Source organism: Leucopleurus acutus, assembly GCF_964270905.1.
Source record: "Leucopleurus acutus genome assembly, chromosome: 1".
NCBI lineage: Eukaryota > Metazoa > Chordata > Mammalia > Artiodactyla > Delphinidae > Leucopleurus > Leucopleurus acutus.
The window spans coordinates 185,560,313-185,583,944 of record NC_139142.1 but is presented as its reverse complement, the minus strand read 5'-3'; the positions used below and the strand labels follow the sequence as shown (position 1 = coordinate 185,583,944).

The window sequence follows — 23,632 nt, the reverse complement described above, 5'->3', positions numbered from 1 at the left end:
GTTCACTGAATCAAAATGAAAGGTCTGCTGAATGTTCAGACAACTGAAACTGCAAGCAAAGAAAACAAAAATTTCAACTGCATAACTCCACTGACAATCCTAGTAGACGATGAAAAATAATAAAGCGCTACGGCCACCACCACTTACACAAGTTCCCTCCCACATTCACTCACTTCCAGCTCTGGACTCCAGGGCTTACAACCTTGGTGCTCCATGTGACATTTTAGTCTCTTCTGTCCACTGGTTACAAAGCCATTTCCTTCAAAATATCATTTAGCTTTCCCTTCCATTCTCACTGTAACCCTAATAATTTCCTGATGTGCTTCCACCACGCCTTCCAGCTGAGAAAAGGGGAACAGGACTGAGACGGAAGCAAGAGCTGGAGAGAAACGGCTGCTTCACCTGAAACAGATTCCCTGGGGTAGGGCATTTCACCTCTGGCCTCTGTCACTCTGGTCTCGGCTCAAACACACCTCTCTCAGGCCTGACCTGACCCCAACCCAAACTAGCCTTTACTTCCCACCCCCAATGAAGTAACTATCTAATACATAACTGTTTTCTTCACAGCACTTGCTACTATGAGAAATAATCCTGTTCTTTTCTTTGTCTACTGGTTTTGTACATCCACCTCCTCTCTAGAATGTGAGGTCTGGCAGACAGTGTCCAGAACAGTGGCAGGCAGACAGGCAGTCCTCGAAAAATACTTCTCCGAATTACGAAATGAATAAACGGGTAATGTTCCAGCAGCACGGATGGCAAAAGCTAACATTAGAACACAAACTTGGAAAAGCAGCCTGGAGCCAGATCATAAAAGCATGAATGTCAGGAAATAAAAGTAATCACTGACACTTATGGAGCGCCTATCGTGTGTCAGAGACAGGCGTAAGCATTGCAGCTAGCTGAATACTAGGAGGTAGATATATGGGGTACTATTAGGATCCTCATTTTACGTGTAAGAAAATTGCAGCTTAGACAGCTTAAAGAACTCGGCAAAGGTCCATCAGCTACTAAGTGGCAGAGCTGGGCCAGAAAACTCACGAGGTCTCCCACTCTCATTCAGCAAGTACTGACCAAGTGCGTACTGCATGCCAGGTACGACAAGGCACTGAGGATAGAAAAACGAAAAACAAAAATGTAGTCTCTGCCCAGAGAGCTTACCCATCTGGTAGGACATAAAAACATAAACAAATGTAACATATCAACAGTGAAAAGTGCTGAGTAGGGGGAACTTAGTCATATCTGCACCATTACATGTGCCTTTCTATAAGACCCTTTGCTCCAAACCATTCCTTTTCTGGTCACTGTACCATGGCCATCCCAGTAATCCTACCTAAAACATTAGCATCACTTATCTCATCCTTCCGTTTACCTCCTTTACTCAGCTGGTCCTCCTGTTCTCTCACACCATTCCTCACCTCCTCCCATTATTTTCCTTTTCACTGTCAATGCCATTCGTTGACTCTCTGCTTGGATCATGTGCAACATTGTCATGACTGATCTCTATTTCCCATTTCTGGCATATCCAATTTACCTAAAAATTCTGCTTTCAGGATATCAACTCCCTATTCAGAAGCCTACAGCAGCCCCCTTATTCCTATACAGTAAGTGTAAACTTCTCAGCGTAGGAGTTTGCTGACTCTGAAGAGTAGCTGCTAGATCTGTAGAAGTCTGGATTCACTAGAGATCTGTGTGTATATTCCACAGCCAATACACTGTTTCAGTGGGGCTTTATACGTTTTATATCTGATAGGACAAGTCACTATTCTCTTTCCCACATGGAATAAATTTTACACTAACTTTCATCATCTATATTCTTCTCATTACAGATTTCTACTCTTGACAGTTTAAGCTTGATAGAGAAGCTTTTAAAATAATTTATAGATATGATTTAAAATGTAAGTAGCATAATTTTTCACTTTGATTCAGACGCCATTCTTAATTTCTAAGTCACTGTAGTATTTTACAATGAGATTTATTAACCACACATTTGTTTTTAAATAAAGATATATATTCTAGGAAATCGTAAAGTAAAATAGCTTTCAATAATTTCTTTAAATAGTCAATACTCTACCACACAGTCAATACCTGACTGTTCTGCTCAGGTCTAACTCATGCAGTAGTACATGTTTTTATAATTTATTCTGGCAACAAAGTGATTGATAAGTATCCTTTGCTTTTCTGGAGTATCAGCAGTAACACAACAGTATTAACTAACAAGAACTAACAGCCTAAGGTAACTGTGAAGCCTCTAAGAAATCAGGCATTTCAATCTATCTTTAAAAAAATCTATTATAAGAACTGTTCCCATACTAATACCTACTGGATTTCAAGAGTCGTTAGTTCTCAAGGTAATACTTTAAGTATCCCACTTCAAGGGCCCGCAGGGCCTAAACAGATATGTAGCAGCAGGAAAGGTGGCGTAGGAGCATCATTATTTTTCTTTAAAATTGGAATCCTTAAGTCACCTATGCTAATGCATATCCATCTTATAAATCAATCAGAGTAAAGAAAAGGCTAGAAATTACTTCAAAACAATAATACTGAAAAATGCTTTGAAATAAAACTGATTTTTTTCCTTTACATTTCTTCACACAGATTTCCTTATAGACTAAGATTAATAACAAGAGATAGCCTGGATAACCTACTACCCAACAAGCAAAGACTATCAAGCAGTTTTTATCTAATTATCTAGTTTTTATACTAATTACAGTTTTTATCTAATTATCTAATCAAATGTACCCTCTATGAGAAGGATCTCACCACCCAGTCTACCAATATAATTAAATAAATAAGTCACATGAAGCCAACCCCACAGAGGTCAAACAAAACACTCTATAAGTGAATCCCATGAGCCATTGGTTCTAAGTCTTTACAGTGGAAAGTTACTAAGTGATTTTGGACGGTGATCAAATTTGCACTTGAGAAGTTTACTAAATAGAATAAATTAGAAATCAAAGGCTGGGAGACTGGTTACAGGGATGTTATCAATAATAGTCCAGGTCAGAAACAATAAAAAGCTTGAACTACAACACTATAATAGCACTGCAAAGGAAATAATAAATTTAAGAGACATTTGGAGGATTTGACCAAGAGGGGTCAGGTAGAGAGGATAACCCTAGGTGAAGGACAACTGAGACTTCCGGCATATACATCTGGATGTCCAGGACTACCATTAACCAAAATGAGTTTTTCTGGGGCAGCGTGTGTGTAAAAGATAACAAGCTCAGTTGTGAACATCTGCAGTAGTACGATGTACCCACGGAACATCCTGGAGGTACAGGCAGCTAGGTAAGAATATTCCTCTGAAACTTAGACCACCTTCAATAAACATTTATTTTGGTGGTTATCAATATATAGGTTGTAGCTGAAACCAGGAGTAATAGAGATCATCCTAGAAAGAATGCAGAGTGTAGCTAAAGGATGAGAATAGAACCTATGTAAGTGACTACAATGACTCTCTAGAATGAGGCTAGGTAGAATGAAGAAGTTAAATGGATTTATTCAGACTGATCTGGGTTTAAATTCTGCCCTTGTAATTTTTCCAGCTCAGGGACCTTGACCTCTCTGACTCTTAGTTTTCCTCCATTGTAAAAAACCAACTACCTCATATGGCTTTATATATACACATACGTATGTGTATATATCATATATATTGCAAAATTTAATAAAAGCTCATCAACAGTACCAATTTAATAGTACTACTTTCAATAATACCAATTTGATTTTGGTAAAGAGAGGTGCAGGAGAACCAAGAGAACGGTGCCCCAGAAAACTAAGAAAGAACAGAAAAACAACTTGAATCTTTACTGAAGTATCTCAGCTAACGAGGGATCCACTGCACAGCACACAGTCGAAGCACTCTGTTTTGTCATCCATATACCAGTGGCCCCAGCTTCTCAGCAGTGACAAAAACACGCATGTGCTCTCACTCTGATCCTTAAAACTCCCCCCACTCTCCCCCACGGTTTAGCTAAGGAATTCTCAAAGTTTTATTTATGACTAGGCCACTTTGGTGGATGGAGGGGGGAAATCAAATGTCAGGATGTTTAATGGATGGCAGACATGTTCTGTAAAAGCCAAAGCCCCAGCAAACCTTGCCCATGTTAGCAATTGCTGGTTTCCGGTTTTATTATATTTTGCTCTTCTAAGAGGAAATAGAGCTACTGGCCATTTAGAAGTGAGTTCCAGTTTCTAACATAGGCAGCTTACATCTAGTAAAGTCCAGTGTTGTTATAAAAACCAAAGGGAATACGAACCAGTAAAGCAAAGGACAGACACACCAAGGCGACCATGCCTTGGCCCCATGCACCTGTGCAGGAAACGCTTTGAGCCCTAGCTCTACTCCTCTTCTCCAGCAAGAAACTGAGGCAGGGGTTCATCTGTGGCCCAAGCCACAATGCACAGGGCAAAATTATCACTGCAACCATCACAGGCCACAAGGCCCAGGTGCTTAACAGCACTGTTCCCTATTTATCCACTGTCCTTCAACAAATGGGTCTCTGCCTGTGTACCTAGGTACTGTACTTATTTCCACCGTCTACGTGAATGAGTTAGAGAGGACCAGCCCAGGGTGCCACAGGAACATACATGAGTGGCAGTTAACACCAAAGATCTAAGCAGGAGACTGAGGCAAGGAGAGGGGAGTTCAGAGCGGGGAATGGGAACTAGTCATTCAGGGAAAGGAAGAAAAGCAATCCAGACAGACAGAATAGCACAAGGAAAGGCGGGATGATATGAGACCACAAGGCATCACAACACTGCCAGTAATTCAGTACGTCTAGAGGAAAGGGCGGGAGAACGTCAAGAGAAAACTGCCAGGTACTTCCATGAAACATAAAATGCTGAACCCTAGAGTCAAACAAGAGCGTGCTAGAGGGGGGCACGAGCTTAGATTCTCTAAAAGTTTCATCCAAGCTGAAGTTTCACTTTGGATCTGTCAAGATTTAATGTGTGTTACACAGTCCCAGCAACTGAAGAAACAGAGCTATGCCATCAAATACAGTTTTAGTTTTCACAGAATAAGTTTCCATACACTGCCTGGCTCCCAAATACCCACATGACCCACACTACAAACCTTTCCCCATAGCAGAGAAAAGTCCATACATCAGGTAATGCTTTAGTTCTGCTCATTTTCATGGGCAGTAGGTAGTAAAAACAAAAAACTCCTGCAATTACCAAATGCAGGCAATACTGTTTAGACTGTCGAGAGTCTAAAAGTGTACTTACCTATACAAGCAGTCCATATAGTCTGCACCCTTGCTGTATTCCTCCCAGTACCTATGATACATAACAAGTACTTGCTCTTCAGACTCCAGAACTCTCTAAAAAAAGAAGAAAAATATTTTTTACTCAGAAAGCACTAATCATTTTCATTTGTAAGCTATGAAATTTATCAAAAACTAATGTTCTTAAATAAGTGACATAATTCAAGCACTATATATTACATTTACAAATTACATTCTTATTTTTAACTACCTTCAGTAACAATTAAAGAGCTAGAAAAAAAAAGTGAATCTTAGATATGAAAGTGAAGCGTCCATACTAGAGAGTAAATGTTTCATTCTCTAAGATAAAAAAACAAAATATAATGGTTTGATGCTGTTCTTTGGGCTAGAATATTAGATCAGATTAAAACAGAATGTAATTCTATTGTGTTTCCTCACGTCCATCACTTTTGATCAGCCTGCAGTTATGTCATCACCTCATATTATTCACTACTGTGAATAAGACTACTTATGAAAATTGACACATTTTCCATATTCCCCAAATAAGTTATTTTATATTTATTTAATAAAAACCTACTATTTTTTGAAAAATGAAAATCAAACTGAAATCTGAGGGCTGATGTTTAAAAAGTTAATTTTAATGGAAATCCAGTCTAACAATAAAAATCCACTAGAGAGGACAGACATTCCCGAGGCCACAGATGCTCTTAGTTCGGTTCTTCCATCAACCGTCCGCGTGACCTTAGGCAAGACATGACCTCAACACTCATCCAATTAACTCTTGATGAAAGCTATGCTTTTAAACTTGGAGTTTTACCAATTAAGTCTCAGGATGATAGGAATAGCCTATAAATAGTACTTTTTTGCCTATCATATGGTAAATAAATTAAAAATCGCAACCACTATTAATAATGCTGGGGAATAGGGCCCACTTAGGAACTACTGCTGCTGGTTGGATAGAATATAAATCTAGGAACAATTTCTTACTACGGTTGTTCCTCAGCATCAGTGGGGAATTGTTTCCAGGACCCCACCATGGATACCAAAATCCGCAGGTGCTCAAGTCCCTACAGCTGGGCCTCCATATCCACCAATTCGGAACACAGAGATATGGAGGGAAATGTTCATGACTTATGACCCAGTAATTCCATGTCTAGGGACTTACCCTATAAAAAAACTTGGTAACACAAGAATAACTTAGCTACAAGGGTGTTCATGGAAGTATTGTTTATAATCACAACTTTATGAACTGGAAATAATCTATATGCCCAGCAATATAGGAATATTTAAACAAATCACAGTATCTCCACAAAATGAAAAATTTTACAATCACTGCCAGGATTACAAAAGTCTATTTAATGACAAAGAAAGAGACCTACAATATTATTAAAAGCAAAAAGCACATTATAAAGTATACAACATGACTTCATTTTCTAATAAAAAATGGAAGTCTACACAAAACAAAAATATGCAAAAGACATATATCAAATTATATTTTTGTTAATATGTATCAAAAAAGATATATTTAAAAATAGATATATCAAAAGTATTAACAGTGGTATCAAAAAAGATATATTTAAAAATAGATATATCAAAAGTATTAACAGTGGTTAATTCCGGAGGTATGTTATGGGTGATGTTTATTTTCTTTTTCCTTATCAGTATGTTCTAAATGATCTACAACATAATGCAATACTTCAGTAATTCAAAAAGTTCTCACAGGTGAAACTTTTCAGTTCTGTTGGCTATATTAACAATTTACTTTGTCATCTACATAATAGCCAACTTCTTTTTTTGTCACTGGACTTGAGAGAAAATATGGTATACAATTATAATATTCTAAACTTTCATAAAATACTTCACAATTGTAATTTTTTAATCACACAATTATACCAATGTTAATTTCTTGGTTTTAATAATTGTATCACTGTTATGCAAGATGTTAATATTATGAAGCTGGGTAAAAAGTATTTGAGAAGTCTTTGTATTATTTTTGCAACTTTTCTATAAGCTTAAAATCATTTCAAAATAAAAAGTTTTTAAAAATCACACAACCTACGCTAAAACATAAAATTGCAAAATTTATAAATGACTCACACAGTTATCTAGTATATTATAACCAAAGCTAACCAGCTCACAACAGCAGAACTTTAACTTCAAAACTAACATATGAAAAATGTTAAGACTAAGTTAAATTACTTGTCATTAAAACCACTTTCATAAACTGATAAATGCACATACTAGAACACTAAAATGTATCTGCCATATAAAATGAAAAGTAGAGCATTTCTTGCAAATCAAAAACAGAATGAGCTATAACCTCACACCTGTCAGAATGGTTATCATCAATAGTCAAGAAACAGGACTTCCCTGGTGGCGCAGTGGTTAAGAATCTGCCTGACAATGCAGGGGACACGGGTTCGAGTCCTGGTCTGGGAAGATCCCACTTGCCGTGGAGCAACTAAACCCGTGTGCCACAACTACTGAGCCTGCGAGCCACAACTACTGAGCCCACGTGCCACAAATACTAAAGCCCACGCGCCTAGAGCCCGTGCTCCACAACAAGAGAAGCCACCACAATGAGAAGCCCACGCACCACAACGAAGAGTAGCTCCCGCTCGCTGCAACTAGAGAAAGCCCGTGTGCAGCAACGAAGACCCAACGTAGCCAAAAATAAATAAATAAATAAAGTCAAGAAATAGCAAGTGCTGGCAAGGATCTATAGAAAAGGGAACCCTCATGCACTACTGATGGGACTGTAAACTGGTGCAGCCAGTATGGAAAACAGGGTGTTCCTCAAAAAATTAAAAACAGAACTACCATGTGAGCCAGCAATTCCACTCCTGGGTATTTACCTGAAGAAAAAGAAAACACTAATTCAAAAAGATACATGCACCACAATGTTCATAGCAGTTATAGCAGCATTACTTACAAATAGCCAAGACACATAAGCAACCTAAGTGTCCAACAATAGACAAATGGATAAAGAAGATGTGGTATATATATATACAATGGGATATTACTCAGCCATATAAAGAATGAAATCTCGCCATTTAAAACAACATGGATGAACCCAGAGGGTATCATGCTAAGTGAAATAAGTCACACAGAGAAAGACAAATACCGCATCATCTCACTCATATGTGTAATCTGAAAAACAAACGAACTAGCAAAACAAAATAGACACAGACTCAGAGATACAGAGAACAAACAGGTGGTTGCCAGAGGGGAGAAGGCTGGAGTAGGGGGCCAAAAAGGTGAAAGGGATTAAGAGGTACAAACTTCCAGTTAGAAAATAAATAAGTCATGGGGATGTAACGTAGAGTGCAAGGAATATGGTCAATAATATTGTAATAACTTTGTATAAGGACAGATGGTAACTAGACTTAATTTGGTGATCATTTCATAACGTATGTAAATGTTGAATCACTATGTAGTTCACCTGAAACTAACAAAATATTGTATGTCAACTATATTCCAATGAAAAGAAAATAAACATAAAATCGGCTCTGAAAATCTGAGCTTACAAAATATTGTATGTCAACTATATTTCAATGAAAACAAAATAAAAGAAAATAAACAGATAGATAAAATAGGCTTTGAAAAACTGAGCTTTTCTTCAAATGTTATAAGGGAAATATCACAGGATCAATTGTGCTCTACTTATGGGTTATTACCATTTGAAAAAGATCTACTCCTAGTCATATACAGGGTTAGACATATTATTACACAGACTGTGTTACTTTATCTCCATTTTACAGATAAAGGAACATGAAGTTCAATCTACAAGGTAGGTTAGGTGAGTTGTCCAGGGTCACAGGGCTAACAAAAGGTAGTCAAGCTTCCACAGACTTAGAGAAGGAACTTATGGTTACCAGGGGGGAAGGATGGGGGAAAGGGATAGTTAGGGAGTATGGGATAGACATGTACACACTGATATAATTAAAATGGATAACCTTTCGCTATTCGGGTTCTTTTGTGTTTCCATACAAATTGTAAAATTCTTTGTTCTAATTCTGTGAAGAATGCCACTGATAGTTTGATAGGGATTGCACTGAATCTGTAGATTGCTTTGGGTCATTTTCACAATACTGATTCTTCCAATCCAAGAACATGGTATATTTTTCCATCTGTTTATGTCATCTTTGATTTCTTTCATCAGTGTTTTATAGTTTTCTGAGTATAAGTCTCTCACCTCCTTAAGTAGGTTTATTCCTAGGTATTTTATTCTTTTTGTTGCAGTGGTAAATGGGAGTGTTTCCTTAATTTCTCTTTCTGATTTTTCATTGTTAGTATATATAGGAATGCCAGAGATTTCTGTGCATTCATTTTGTATCCTGCAACCTTACCAAATTCATTGATTAGTTCTAGTAGTTTTCTGGTGGCATCTTTAGGATTTTTTATGTATAGTATCATGTCATCTGCGAACAGTGACAGTTTTACTTCTTCTTTTCCAATTTGTATTCCTTTTATTTCTTTTTCTTCTCTGATTGCCGTGGCTAGGACTTCCAAAACTATGTTGAATAAGAGTGGCAAGAGTGGACATCCTTGTCTTGTTGCTGATCTTAGTGGAAACGCTTTCAGTTTTTCACCATTGAGCATGATGTTTACTGTGGGTTTGCCATATATGGCCTTTATTATGCTGAGGTAGGTTCCCTCTATGCCCATTTTCTGGAGAGTTTTTATCATAAATAAGTGTTGAATTTTGTCAAAAGCTTTTCCTGCATCTATTGAGATGATCGTATGGTTTTTATTCCTTAATTTGTTAATTTGGTGTATCACATTGATTGATTTGTGTATATTAAAGAATCCTTGCACTCCTGGGATAAATTCCACTTGATCATGGTGTATGATCCTTTTAATATGTTGTTGGATTCTGTTTGCTAGTATTTTGTTCAGAATTTTTGCATCTGTGTTCATCAGTGATATTGGTCTACAATTTTCTTTTTTGTGATATCTTTTTCTGGTTTCGGTATCAGGGTGATGGTGGCTTCGTATAGCCAAAGCAATCTTGAGAAAGAAAAACGGAGCTGGAGGAATCAGGCTCCCCAACTTCAAACTATACTACAAAGCTACAGTAATCAAGACAGTATGGTACTGGCACAAAAACAGAAATATAATCAATGGAACAGGATAGAAAGCCCAGAGATGAACACATGCACATACGGTCACCTAATTTACGACAAAGGAGGCAAGACCATACAATGGAGAAAAGACAGCCTCTTCAATAAGTGGTGGTGGGAAAAGTGGACAGCTACATGTAAAAGAATGAAATTAGAATACTACCTAACACCATACACAAAAATAAACTCCAAATGGGTTAAAGACCTAAATGTAAGACCGGATACTATAAAACTCTTAGAGGAAAATACAGGAAAAACACTCTTTGACATAAACCACAGCAAGATCTTTTTTTGACCCACCTCCTAGAGTAATGAAAAAACAAAAATAAACAAATGGGACCTAATTAAAAGCTTTTGCACAGCAAAGTAAACCATAAACTGGACGAAAAGACAACCCTCAGAATGGGAGAAAATATTTGTAAATGAAGCAACAGACAAAGGATTAGTCTCCAAGCTATACAAACAGCTCATGGAGCTCAATATCAAAAGAGCAAGCAACCCAATTAAGAAATGGGCAGAAGACCTATTTAGACATTTCACCAAAGAAGACATACACATAGCCAAAAGGCACATGAAAAGATGCCCAACATCACTAACTATTAGAGAAATGCAAATCAAAACTACAATGAGGTATCACCTCACACTGGTCAGAATGGCCCTTATCAAAAAATCTAGAAACAATAAATGCTGGAGAGGGTGTGAAAAGGGAACCCTCCTGCACTGCTGGTGGGAATGTAAATTGATAGAGCCACTATGGAGAACAGTATGGAAATTCCTTAAAAAACTAAAAATAGAACTACCATATGACCCAGCAATCCCACTACTGGGCATATACCCTGAGAAAACCATAATTCAAAAAGAGACATGTACTCCAATGTTCACCGCAGCACTATTTACAACAGCCAGGACATGGAAGCAACAACCTAAGTGTCCATCGACAGATGAATGGATAAAGAAGATGTGGCACATATATACAATGGAATACTACTCAACCATAAAAAGAAATGAAATTGAGTAATTTGTAGTGAGGTGGATGGACCTAGAGCCTGTCATACAGAATGAACTCAGTCAGGAAGAGAAAAACAAATACCATATGTTAACGCATATATGTGGAATTTTTAAAAAAAATGGTACTGATGAACCTAGTGGCAGGGCAGGAATAAAGATGCAGACATAGAGAATGGACTTGAGGACACACCATTGGGGGAGGGGGAAGCTGGGGTGAAGCAAGAGTAGCATCGACATATATATATATATACTACCAAATGTAAAACAGATAGCTAGTGGGAAGCAGCAGCATAGCACAGGGAGATCAGCTCGGCGCTTTGCGATGACCTAGAGGGGTGGGATAGGGAGAGTGGGAGGCAGCCACAAGAGGGAGGGGATATGGGGATATACGTATGCATATGGCTGATTCACTTTGTTGTACAACCGCAACTAACACAGCATTGTGAAGCAATTATACTCCAATAAAGATGTATAAAATAAATAAAATAAATGGATAACCAACAGGGACCTACTGTATAGTGCACAGAACTCTACTCAATGTTATATGACAGCCTGGATGGGAGGGGAGTTTGGGGGAGAATGGATACACGTATATGTATGGCTGAGTCACTTTGCTGTGCACCTGAAACTATCACAACATTGTTAATTGGCTATACTCCAATATAAAATAAAAAGGTTTAAAAAATAAATAAAATAAAATACTGGGGGGTAAAAGAAGATAGTCAAGTTTCTAGTTCAAAGAATAAATGATCTCATCCAGTTCCTGATAAGATCAGTAATCCAAAAGAAGTCAGAAATGCTGCGTGTAGCCAAATACTACAAAATTCATTCACTGCTTATACAGAGATCAAGTCGGTGATGTCGCCCTCATGCACATGGCACACTGACCAAAATAACTGGTCACAGAGGCTTTCTATCATACTTTTTAATTTACCATTCTCCTTTTTAATTCTAGGTTTTTAAAGACCTTATATAGGATATGAAGAGGCAGCTAAAAGGTTGAATATAAAGACAGAGATTCACCAAGAGGTGGGAAGCAACAGTAAAGAAAACTTGGTTCTATAAACACCATCCAGAGGATATTTAAGCACTTGATTTCAAGTTGAACACATCTTGATTTGAAACCCTACTCTTTAACTTACTAGTTGTATGATCTGGAGCAACTAAACTGACTTCCCTTGGAGAACCTAACACAGAGCTTGACCCAAAGCTCTTATACACATATTAGAAAAATGCTAATTAGGAAACAAAACAAATAACCTTAACCTGATACAAGTTCTGCACTGGAAAACAGTGAACTAGTCAAATAACTATGTAGCCATAAACACATTTACATCATGTATATATCAATCCTTACCTTGTGCAAATGCCGTACGTGATTTTCCAAAAAAATCTTAGTTTCTGTATAAAGTCTTTCTCCAAGGGGTTCAGGATAGGCCACACATAAAGCATAGATATCTCTAGTTAAATTGTTAAGGTTTTCATATTCATTGAAGATACTACTTTAAAACAAAAGATTTAACTCAAGTCTGGCATTAAAAAATGAAAAATTCTTATTTCATTTTTGCAGTTTAGGATTATATAGATACATACACAGAATGAAAGACACTTACCCGACACATTGGTGATAGAAGGGAGGTGGGAAATCAACATGCTCTGACTCTTTACCTTGTATCCTCACCCCAAAAAGAGCAAGCAGCCCTCTCCACGTGATGTCGTTGACTGGGAGGCCTCAGGCAGACTTTCCTATGTTCCCTCCAAATTCTTTCATTGTTTATTTTTAATTGTAATTAGTAACCAATAAAATATCTCCATGTATCCATGTATAGATATTTGTTCGATTACTATTATATTAAATATTTAAAATTTTATTTACATACTTAAAAAACAAACATGGTGAAGCAAAAATATCACCCAAATAGTGTAATATCACTGTGCCAGGTTTCTTTATAGAAAAAAAAGTTACAATAAGAAACTATTAAGTTATTTTAGGGATCGGGAGGGTGGGAGGGAAACACAAAAGGGAGGAGATATGGGGATATATGTATATGTATAGCTGATTCACTTTGTTATAAAGCAGAAACTAACACACCATTGTAAAGCAATTATACTCCAAAAAAGATGTTAAAAAAAATAAACTATTAAGTTATTTTAAGTCAACTTAGATATCATAATGAACCTTTATAGACTGGAAGATTAAATAAAATAGTACAGATATAAGAGCTATTTTTCAGCAATAACATAAAAAATATTCACCTGTATTACAAAGAAAGTAGAGACTTGAATATACACTACCTAAGAAAGAAAAATTTTTTAATTTATCTGGACACAAATTCTATTGAGAATTGACATGGTTTGGTGGAGGGGAGAGGGAACAAGGCATCAATGGAGAAGGAGCTTCAAAGTAAGGTACTACATGAGCTCCCGGATCAGCCTGGGGTCCCTCCAGGTTTCAGCTAAAAATGCCTTTAGAAAAAAAAGTCCTAGTTCATGACATAATTTAAATCTTAACTGATCATAAGCCTATCCTAGTAAAACTAGATGTAAAAGGGCTGTCAGAATTAGGTGTTGTAGAAGCCGGGACAGCAGTTAACTTCAGCGACTGCGGAACAGAGGTTCCTGGTTGGTAGGAGCACTCTGTTTACTGGGTACACAGGTGCGCTCACTTTGTGAGAATTCACCTCTACATTCACCAGTCAGCACGTATATCATACTTAAATTTAAATTAATTTTTTTTAAATTCCCTGGCAGTCCAGTGGTTAAGACTCGGAGTTTTCACTGCCGTGGGCCTGGGTTCAATCCCTCAGGGAACTAAGATCCCACAAGCCACACAGCACTGCCAAAAAAAAAAAAGAAAAAACAAAATTTTTTTAAATGACTAAATTTGGCCAGGCTCTAGATCAACAATCAGAAGTGATACATTTATTATCTTTAAGTTCTGAATACCTACTTCCAGAACTTCCATCCAACATGATGATGATATTTGCTCCTCTAATCTTCCCTTAAGCCATATACACACATTTCTAGAATACACAACTTACTTGATACTGAAAAATCAGCAATTCAGTACCATAATTTCAACATGATATGCTAATTATGTGCTCAAATGTTTTACATCAACAAAGTTAATGTCTCAGTATAGCCACTGCATGTATATGTAAACAGAAATGACCAGCAAAATTCACCTAATAGGGCTTCCCTTCTCTCTGCTGAGGGAAAGGGATCTGTGCAAGGTAGGAATCCAGGGAGACTTTCCCAGTTCACTCCACATACAGGACTTATATATTGTTTGACTCTTCCTCAGTGAGAATGTACTCATGTATTGCTTTTATGGAGTCCACCTTAATAAATTTTTTAAATGAATATTTTAACTCAGCATAGTTTGGAGTCTCACTGCATAATTTCTCTCAACTGCCTAAAAGATATACCTAAATATGTTCTTTTTCTTTAACCTGTTCAAATACCCAACCACTCTGGAAATGGTTAGGCCTTGGGAAGAGCACCCAAGAGGAGCACTCTTCAACCCTCTAGCGTTCAATTATGATTTGGTTATAGACAAGATACTTTAAAAAACCAAAAATGGGAAATAACGTAGGTGGTCAGATTTAGATTTAAACACTGTCTTCTCCAAGTCATCTTTTCTGGGAGCCGGAATAGAAAGATACCTGTATGTACAAACTTTCCACTTACAAATTCTCAAAGTCAGAAACAAAATGTGTTCAGGAGCAAGAGCTCTGAACTCTGTTACAACCAAAAGGCAGTGCTGGTAAGCGGCAAATTACTTATTTTAGTTCATTTTCTCTATTAAAAGATGCTTCCTATGCTTGGGCTTAATTTTTAGTTTTAACACTATTAACTCTACTGCACAGTGGGTCAAAAACAATGTTTTGCAATGGGAATAAAAGTAAAGATTACCTTAAAATTGAAAATGGTAAAATAATGGTCAAAAAAGAACTGACAATACAAAACTACAAAAAATGAAAAATTTTATTGACATTTCATAAGCGAAAAAATAAAAATGTGACATGTAAAAAATGCAGTATCTATAAAATCATCAATTAGCAAGCAAGGATAAAAAAATGGCTCATTAAATAAAAGAACTCTGACATAATTTAGAAGAAGGGAGTGAAACTGTTACTGATGCACCAACCAGGGACGACTACAGATACAACCTTTTCCAATCCACACAATCTAAGAAAGACTGATGGGCTGCTAAGTGTAGATGCCAAGGTTGCTAAGAGGTCCTCCTTCTAACACTTGTGAAGATCATCAAGGATGGAGATTTCCCACCTCAACATTTTTCAATGCAGTCAAAATTGTTCTATGTTTGAAAAAGACTCCTCATAGAATATGTATTTGAAATAAGGACAATAGTTTTAGAGCCAGGTTTTCGTATCTGGGAGAATTATATTCAGGGAAGCAATCTTAAATAACCCCTCACTGAGTCACTATGGACTTAAACATAAAACCATTTATTCACTAGAATCTATCTTGTCCTTAAGTAGGAGACCGTCTATGTTACACTGCTGGGGTTCGGAAATTGTCCCAACAGCTACCAAAAGGCAGAAAATCATGAATACAAGTACACTTGTCCCTCAGTATCCACAGAGGATTGGTTCCAGTACCCACTGTGGATACCAAAATCCGAAGATGCTCAAGCCCCTTACAGTCAGCCCTCCAGCCCTGGTTACAGGACCGACAGTATACTTATTGAAAAAAATCTGAGTATGGGCAGACCTGTGCAGTTCAAACCTGTGTTGTTCAAGGGTCGACCGTAAACCAAAAGAACCAAAGAACTCCAACCCAGGGAAGCAAATAGTAAATGTACATGTACACCTAGCCTCTATCACATCATAAGCATTTGATATACCTCTTAAAGAGTAAGTCCCAAACGACCCTAGACTGCACCTAAGCTGTCACAGAGCTTCTGTTATAGAGCATCATTATTACTTGTGTTAGGGAGAACTCTAAAAATGGCCTCTCAAGACTTCCTTCCCTAACCCCTGGGGCTGTGAATGTAAGAAAGCACACCCAGTTACTTTACATGGCAAGGGGACTTGGCAGCTGCAGTTATGATTACTAATCAGTTGGCTCTAAAATAGGAAGATGATCCTGGACTTCCCTGATGGGCCTAATCTAATCGCATGAGCCCTTCAAAGGCAGATCCCTACCAGCCCCTGCCCCCTGCGCCAGCTGCAGAAGGGGAAAGGCTTGACTCGCCACTGCTGGCTGTGAAGATGGAAGGGGGTCACAAGCAACAACTGGAGAGTGACCGTAAGTCAATGAGAGCAGCTCACGGCCAAAAGTCAAGTAGGAAACCGGGACCTCAGTCCTATAGCTGCAAGGAATTGAATTCTGCCAAACAACAGGAATGAGCTTAAAAGTGGACCCTGAGCTCTAGATGAGAAGACAGCCAGCCAACCCCGATTTCAGCCTTGTGAGATCCTGAGCAGGGAACCTAGTCACACGATGGACTCTGACCTACAGAACTGGGAGATAATAAAAGAGTGAAACACTAAATTTAAGCCACTACGTCTGTAGTAATTTGTTATGCATCAAAAGAAAACACTGATGTCTTCTATTTACATTACCTATCAACCAGAATGCCTTGCATACATAACTGGACCCAGTACATTTATGAAGGATGAGGGTTAAGAGCCCTCTTATCAACACAATAAGAGAACTAGCTAAATATTAATGCTACTTCTTTAATCCGTACAGTATGCTTCATGGCATTCAGCTGACAGTAGCTACTCACTCACCAAATATTTGCTAGGTGTCTATATGTACCAGATACTGGGAGTACAGCAGTGAACAAAACAGACAGGTATCTGTGCCCTTACAGAGGTTATATTTAGTAAAAATGTTGTAGACAGGGGTTCACTAAGTTCCATACTTACACATGTTAAACACTTCAGCTGGCAGACCAGGTTTCTTTGATACCCACTTCAAGGGTGTAAGGAGACTTGACCATTTTTATCCCAGCATCTAGCCTACAATATCAGGAAGTGAATCTTAACCCGCTTGGGCCACTATATTCTCAACTGTAAAATGGGCTAATAATATATATTTTACAAGATCATCTGTAACAAATTAATCACATGCATTATATGTTGAAAGACAAAATTATGACACAAAAGAATGTACACAGTTTGATTCCATTTATACAAAGTTCAAAACACAATTAACCAATATTGTTTAAGGCTGTATATATAAGCAATCATGCTGTTCTTTAAAAAACAAGAGAATAATATGATAGTAGTTACCTCCAAGGGAAAGAAGAAGGCTTGTGAACTGAGAGGGGCAGCTGGTGGGGGAAGGTTGGTGGATGCCAGCAGTGTTCTGGTTCTTAACCTGTGTGGTGATAATGCAGGTGTCTGCCTTATAATTATTTGCTCAACTCTACATGTATATCTTACTTATGTATGCATTATATTTCATACACCTCAAAAAATGCTTTGTAAAAGATCAAGTATTAATATATGGTGGTGAATAATTTGTAGGGAGGTCTCTTTTCCAGTTTCAAAATATTAAAGATTTATAGCCTCTAAAATTTCTACGTAAAAATCTGAGTATCAGATGTCAACCTTATATTCTAGGGCAAAATAACAGGGAAAAGGAGGGAATCTGGCTTTAGAACAATTAGGAACATTATTTTACATAATAAATAAAATCATAATAAAATGCTACTTTTTTCACAATAAAATTTAAAATGATATTCCATTCCTTTATTTTTCATAAAAAAATTTAAAATGATATTCCACTCCTCAGTTTATTGTTTCTGTAGATACTTTTTACTTCAGGGGAGGAGGAGAAAACTCGTGACCAGGTCAAGAGTAACTGAACCATCTTAGATGGATCAAACAATAAACATCTTAGAAATATCAGTAACTGAAGGGGCACTTTCAAAGGAAGTCAGCTATCTCAAAACCATTTATAAACCAGCAATTAACTGTATATTCTGTAGAAGAATAAGAACACATTTAATGACTCTATTTTCTTTACCTTATGCTCATTTTCTCTTTTCTTGTAATCTTCTATGACCAACTCTTTCTCTCCTCTCTCTGCTCATTATTTTAGTTAAAACAGCATTAAAAGTACCTGAGTATGTGCTTAGCCCAACCTCATTAACACACAAGTAACCTTTAACCCTTTCTCAGTTTTTACTGATTCCCACCAAAAACAATTCATGATGTTCCACAAAAAAAATTTAAGAGACTAATTCAAAAATAAGCTCTTCAAAGACAGACTCCATAACAATTATCATCTAGATACAATGGAAAGTACAGGAAATTAGATGTTAGACATCTTGTATGCAAGTCTGTATGCTCCATGAATGACTACCTGCATAACCCGGGGCAAGTCCCTTCACCTCTGAGTATCAGTTTCCTCATCTATTATATCTGCCCCACTGATCTTATAGGCTTGTTTCTATATTAAAAATATAAAAGATCTTTGCAAATTCTGAAGCCTTCTAGAAATGTTACCATCATTTTCTGTATCTGTAGTGCCTAGAACATAGGTACCCTAACAAATGTTTCTTACTGACAACTGCAATTGTAATGAATTCAAAGAACTTCACTGTTCTTGCATCAACATTCAGTTTAATATTGACAATTAGGTTAGGCATTGAGAACAAGCTGAATCACTGTCTTATGAAATCCAAGCTTTTATAGAGAACACACACCTCGCACAGTGAGGGCAGCCATCCTTCAGCCCCAGGACACTGCTGGAGAGGGCGGCACAGCGCGTGAGAGGACTCGGAACCTCCACGCGCAGTCTGGTAATAATACCTTCACATCTCACCTTCCCTTTTGGAGGAAAGAATCTCTGGTCCCTACAGTGTCCACCCAGTCCACAAGGCCTCCTTCAGGGCCCTGGGGCACTGCCATGGCACTCAGACCCAGAGACCAGGCCTCGACCCTATGCCCCTTCTTTGCCCTGGAATGTGGTGTGTGTGGTGGTCCCTGTGGTGGAAGACGGAGGCGGGTCAGGAGTCTGCCAGGGCACAGGCCATTCCCAGGCCCTCCCAGCCGTGGCCCCTGGCAAACACTGGGCAGAGTTGATGAGGCTGCCACCCACCACTCTGCTCCAGCTACCTGTGGCTGAGGGTTCCTAGAGACCCCTTTAACCTCCCCAGTACTAAGAAACTACAGTATTGTAATACTGTGGTTTTTTCCTTTGGTGCCAGAGTATATAGCCTGGGTGCTGGAGGTTGCACTGTGTTTTTTACATATATAATGTATATATAAAATAATATTATTAATAACGTTATAATAATATACATACATTATACATATCATGTACAGTGTGTGTATGTGTGTATGTGTGTGTATGTGTGTATATATATATATATATATATATGTATGTTTTAAAAAAAGATTGCTGTCATGTAGGAATGCAGGACAGCAGGTTTCAGACTGTCCTAGGGAAACCACAAATTTATATTTTCATATAAAACCCCTAAATCACAAATGTAGAAAACCCAAATAAGAAACGTTTCCATCTCAGAGCCACTGAATTTGCTGTTTGCCCTCTGCTTGGAACACTCCCCCCCAGGTTTCTGTGTGACCTGCTCCCTCCCTCGATTCCAGCCTCTGCTCAAGTATCGCCATCCTCGACATCCTCAACATCCTCAAGGAGACCTTCCTTGACCACCATCTAGAGAGGCGCGCACACGCACTCCAACCACGCTCATGCCCTCGCTTTGCTTTACATCCCCCCACGGGATGTAACCTGTTGTTAGAAGCACTGGCATCAGGTTTTGTGTTTTACATCCATTTATTATCTACTTCCTTTAGTAGAATGAAGGGAAAGTAGTTTGCTTCGTTCACAAATGTACTCCCAAAGCCTAAAGTAGTGCCTGACATATACTAAGTGCTCAGTAAAGTATTTGTTGAGCAAAAGGTTATCAAAGATTGTTGACTGCCACATACAGGCAATGAACTTGGAAATGTGAACAATAATATATATGAAAATAGTCACACTGGCATGTTCTTCCACTTAGGAAAGCTTAAACCTGTTGTCACTTTTCAACAAGCTTATGAACCTAGCATGTTGATCAGTGCAGGCATCCATGCCACTGGAAGGATACGAGAAGCGGTCGTTCCATGTTGCTCTCTCCACGTACTCCAACATGACCACAGCTTTGATTGTCGTGAGGAGTTTGTTCCAGGTTTCATCAAAATCCACTACTCTTGGTTTCAAAGACATTGTGCAAGTTTAGTGTTGAAATCTGTTAATTAAAAACAATGGTAACGTTAGCATGAATTCTACAAAGTCAGTTACTTGTTTCTAAAGCACCACATAACTAGACAGCATGCTGCACGGAAGGGGTGAGACCAGAACCTGGCACGTGGTGAGAACAATAAACACTGGCTGCCATCTTTTCATGACTGTCCAGACAAGGAACTCCACAGCATATGTGCATTCACTGCAAACTCTAGGAAATAAAAAGCTTTTAACACAAATTATTTATAACCCAGGGTGGTCCAAAGATTGAGAAGCCTCATTTAATTTGCTGAGAGAAAGAAGCTGGGACCTAATGAGCCAAAAAGTTAACTTCCATCATGAGAAATGCACAAGAGATACTCAATAAAAAGGTTTTGGCCCCAAATCCTTGTGGTTTGCACTCCTTAAACTGGAGACTGAGGCCATATATGAGAAAACACAAGACAATTAAAGGGTTTATTTTCCTGAAGCATCAGTTTAACTAGATTCCAAATCCTTTTCAATATCACACCAGAAGAACAGAATTAAAAAGAGAAACCTCTAAAGTTAAATTTAACTGCACAAGGGAGCACTTTTCCGGCACATGCCTTCACATCTTCCCCAAAGTTTTCCCTCGTTACTGGGACTGTGAAGCACCAAGCTAGTCTGTAGCCAGGGCCAAACAAGGAGGAAACATTCTTCCTCCTGTGTCCCGCTGTGGTAAAAAAGGAGGTAGGGAAACAGTGGGGAGAAGGGGGGAATGCATAGAGAGAAAGGAAAAAAGAGACAAGGGGAGGAGACCAGCTGCACGGTCCCAGCCCACAAACTGGAGGTGGCCCTGGGCCCTTCTTACGTTTCTGTCCTGTGAAGAAAAGAACTCAAGAGGAGTCCAAGGAAGGGAAGAAAAAGAATCAGAGAAGCCAAACAAAAACCCAAAAGAGGGTGTGCCACACTAAATCAACCCTCTTTCTTCAACATACCAGGGACTCCACCTACAAGCCTTAAACTTCCTCTAACTAGCGAGAATGGATTAGCAGTAGTTCCTGTGTGTGTGTGTGTGTGTGTGTGTGTGTGTGTGTGTGTGTGTGTGTGTGTGTGTGTGTGTGTGTGTGTACTGGGGGAAGGGGGAAACCTAAAGCTCTAGCTCTAAATCAGAAAATTAACCTTAACTCCGTCTCACCCTTATTCACACATCCTATCTAACTGTGTTACTCAATACTTCTTAAATCCATCCATTCCTGTACAACCCTATGAATGCTCTGAGATCAGGCCCTCAGCAGTTCCAGTTTGTATTAATCTTTATCAAACAAATACTAACAACTGTTAATATTTACACAGTACTTACTATAAGCCAAACACAAATCTAAGTGCTTTATATAAGTTCACTTAATCCTCCCAACCAACTGATTAGGTAGGGTCCAATGTTCTCCCCATTTTCTAGATAAGAAAACTGATCACAGAGTGATTAAGAAACTTGCTTTAAGGTCATGGAGCTATTCAGACCCGTGCTGTAACCCCTGCCCTCAACTGCAATATACAACTATACTGCCTTACTAACATCCTTAGTGAATACTTAGATACATGCCAGGCGTTGTACTAGGCTGAGGATACAGTGGTCCATAAACAAAGTTCTTGACCTTCAAGGTTAGACTCTTGGATCTGGCACTCAGAAACAAAAATGACCTACGTAAACCACAGAGCTGACCATGTCACTCTGGTACTGAAAGCTGTTTGTGATTGTCCACTATAGATAGCATCCGGTTTAAGCTCATTGGCAACATGGCCCACCAAGCTTCCATGGTTTGACCTTGGACTAAAGCACCTCTCCACCTTGCTCTTCTCATGGGACTCCCTTCCTTGACATCATAATCTGGTAACTTCTCTGCTTAGAGGTCACTGAACACAACAGGCTGATTCACACACCCTGCCGTTTATCCTCATTGTTTTCTGTACCTAAAATTCTTCTCTTCTCCTTGCCTCCCCCTTTCCACCCATTCCCCTAACTCTTACTGATAGTTCAGCCTTGGCCCAGAGTATCTGCTTTCAAGAAATTTTCTGGGCCCACTTAAACTAGGTAAGGTGCCCTCTTATGCATTACTTGAGAACTCTATTAGAGGATTAAACCATGCTCAACTGTGATTATCTGAGTGTTTCTTCAAGGTAGGGACTATTCTGTAACTGTCTATCAAAAAGCTGTCACTGTCTGCTTCACATTCCTTTCCTCCCCTTATAAAAATAGAATCATACTACACACCCTGCTTATAAATTATTTTAATGGTTGCACAGATTACCTTTTAGCTTTATTGAAGTTTTAGCAGAATCAGACTGGCATTGACTTCTCTGCTGAGACCAACAGGTTCCTGATAGAATGGGTTTATGTGCAGTGATAATCCATTCTTAGATGGGTGGAAAATGTGGACACCAAGGTGAGAGAAGCCTTCATTTTATTTCAGTTGTTTAAATGATCATTTACTCATGGAGCATTTATGTAAGGATGTGAAAGAGAGAGGGCAAAGAAAGAAACAAGACCACGACCACCACACTGTTCTTCTCCATGTCCCAAACTGTCAGACAACTCACAAGAATACATATGAGTCTTGTTTTCATTCCTGTGCCACATCACGTCTTTCACCTGGTGTCCTGTCAGGACCACTTCCATCCCCAGTCAGTGAGACTATGTCCTACTGAGCACCTGCAAAGTTCAAATCTCACATTACTACAGTTTCCTCTAGCTTTCTTCTGGGTCCATTCATGCAATGTTAGGGTTTTAAACACTTTGGCACACAGGTACTGTGCCTATGGCCCCTAAAAATAAATCATAGGCTCCAAATTAAAAAAAAAAACTGAAAAATAAAAATTCATGTTTACTTATGTTTCCAGATAACGTATGACAATATTTTATGACAATAACATTTACGAAATTTTCATTACATTTGAAAATGATTCCTAGATTAGATTTTCTCACTTACAGCACCATTTCTAAGTATGTATGGCTGTCAATAATAGTAAGTTAAATAATCACAAAAGTGATTTATATAAACATAGTTACCATATGACCCAGCAATT

The 23,632-nt window shown here is 38.3% G+C and overlaps 1 protein-coding gene across 1 annotated transcript in view; it reads right to left on the bottom strand.

Moving 5' to 3' along the window:
* Positions 1-20,587, bottom strand: part of CUL2 (cullin 2) — a 66,134-nt gene extending 45,547 nt beyond the window's left edge. Inside the window, exons 1-3 of the mRNA XM_082841631.1 lie at positions 20,451-20,587; positions 12,714-12,816; positions 5,227-5,321 (exon numbers count right to left, since the gene is read on the bottom strand). Of these exons, the coding sequence (XP_082697757.1) occupies positions 5,227-5,321; positions 12,714-12,816; positions 20,451-20,569 (317 nt within the window). The 5' untranslated portion in view covers positions 20,570-20,587. The remainder of the gene's footprint in view (positions 1-5,226; positions 5,322-12,713; positions 12,817-20,450) is intronic.
* Positions 20,588-23,632: the final 3,045 nt, after the last annotated feature.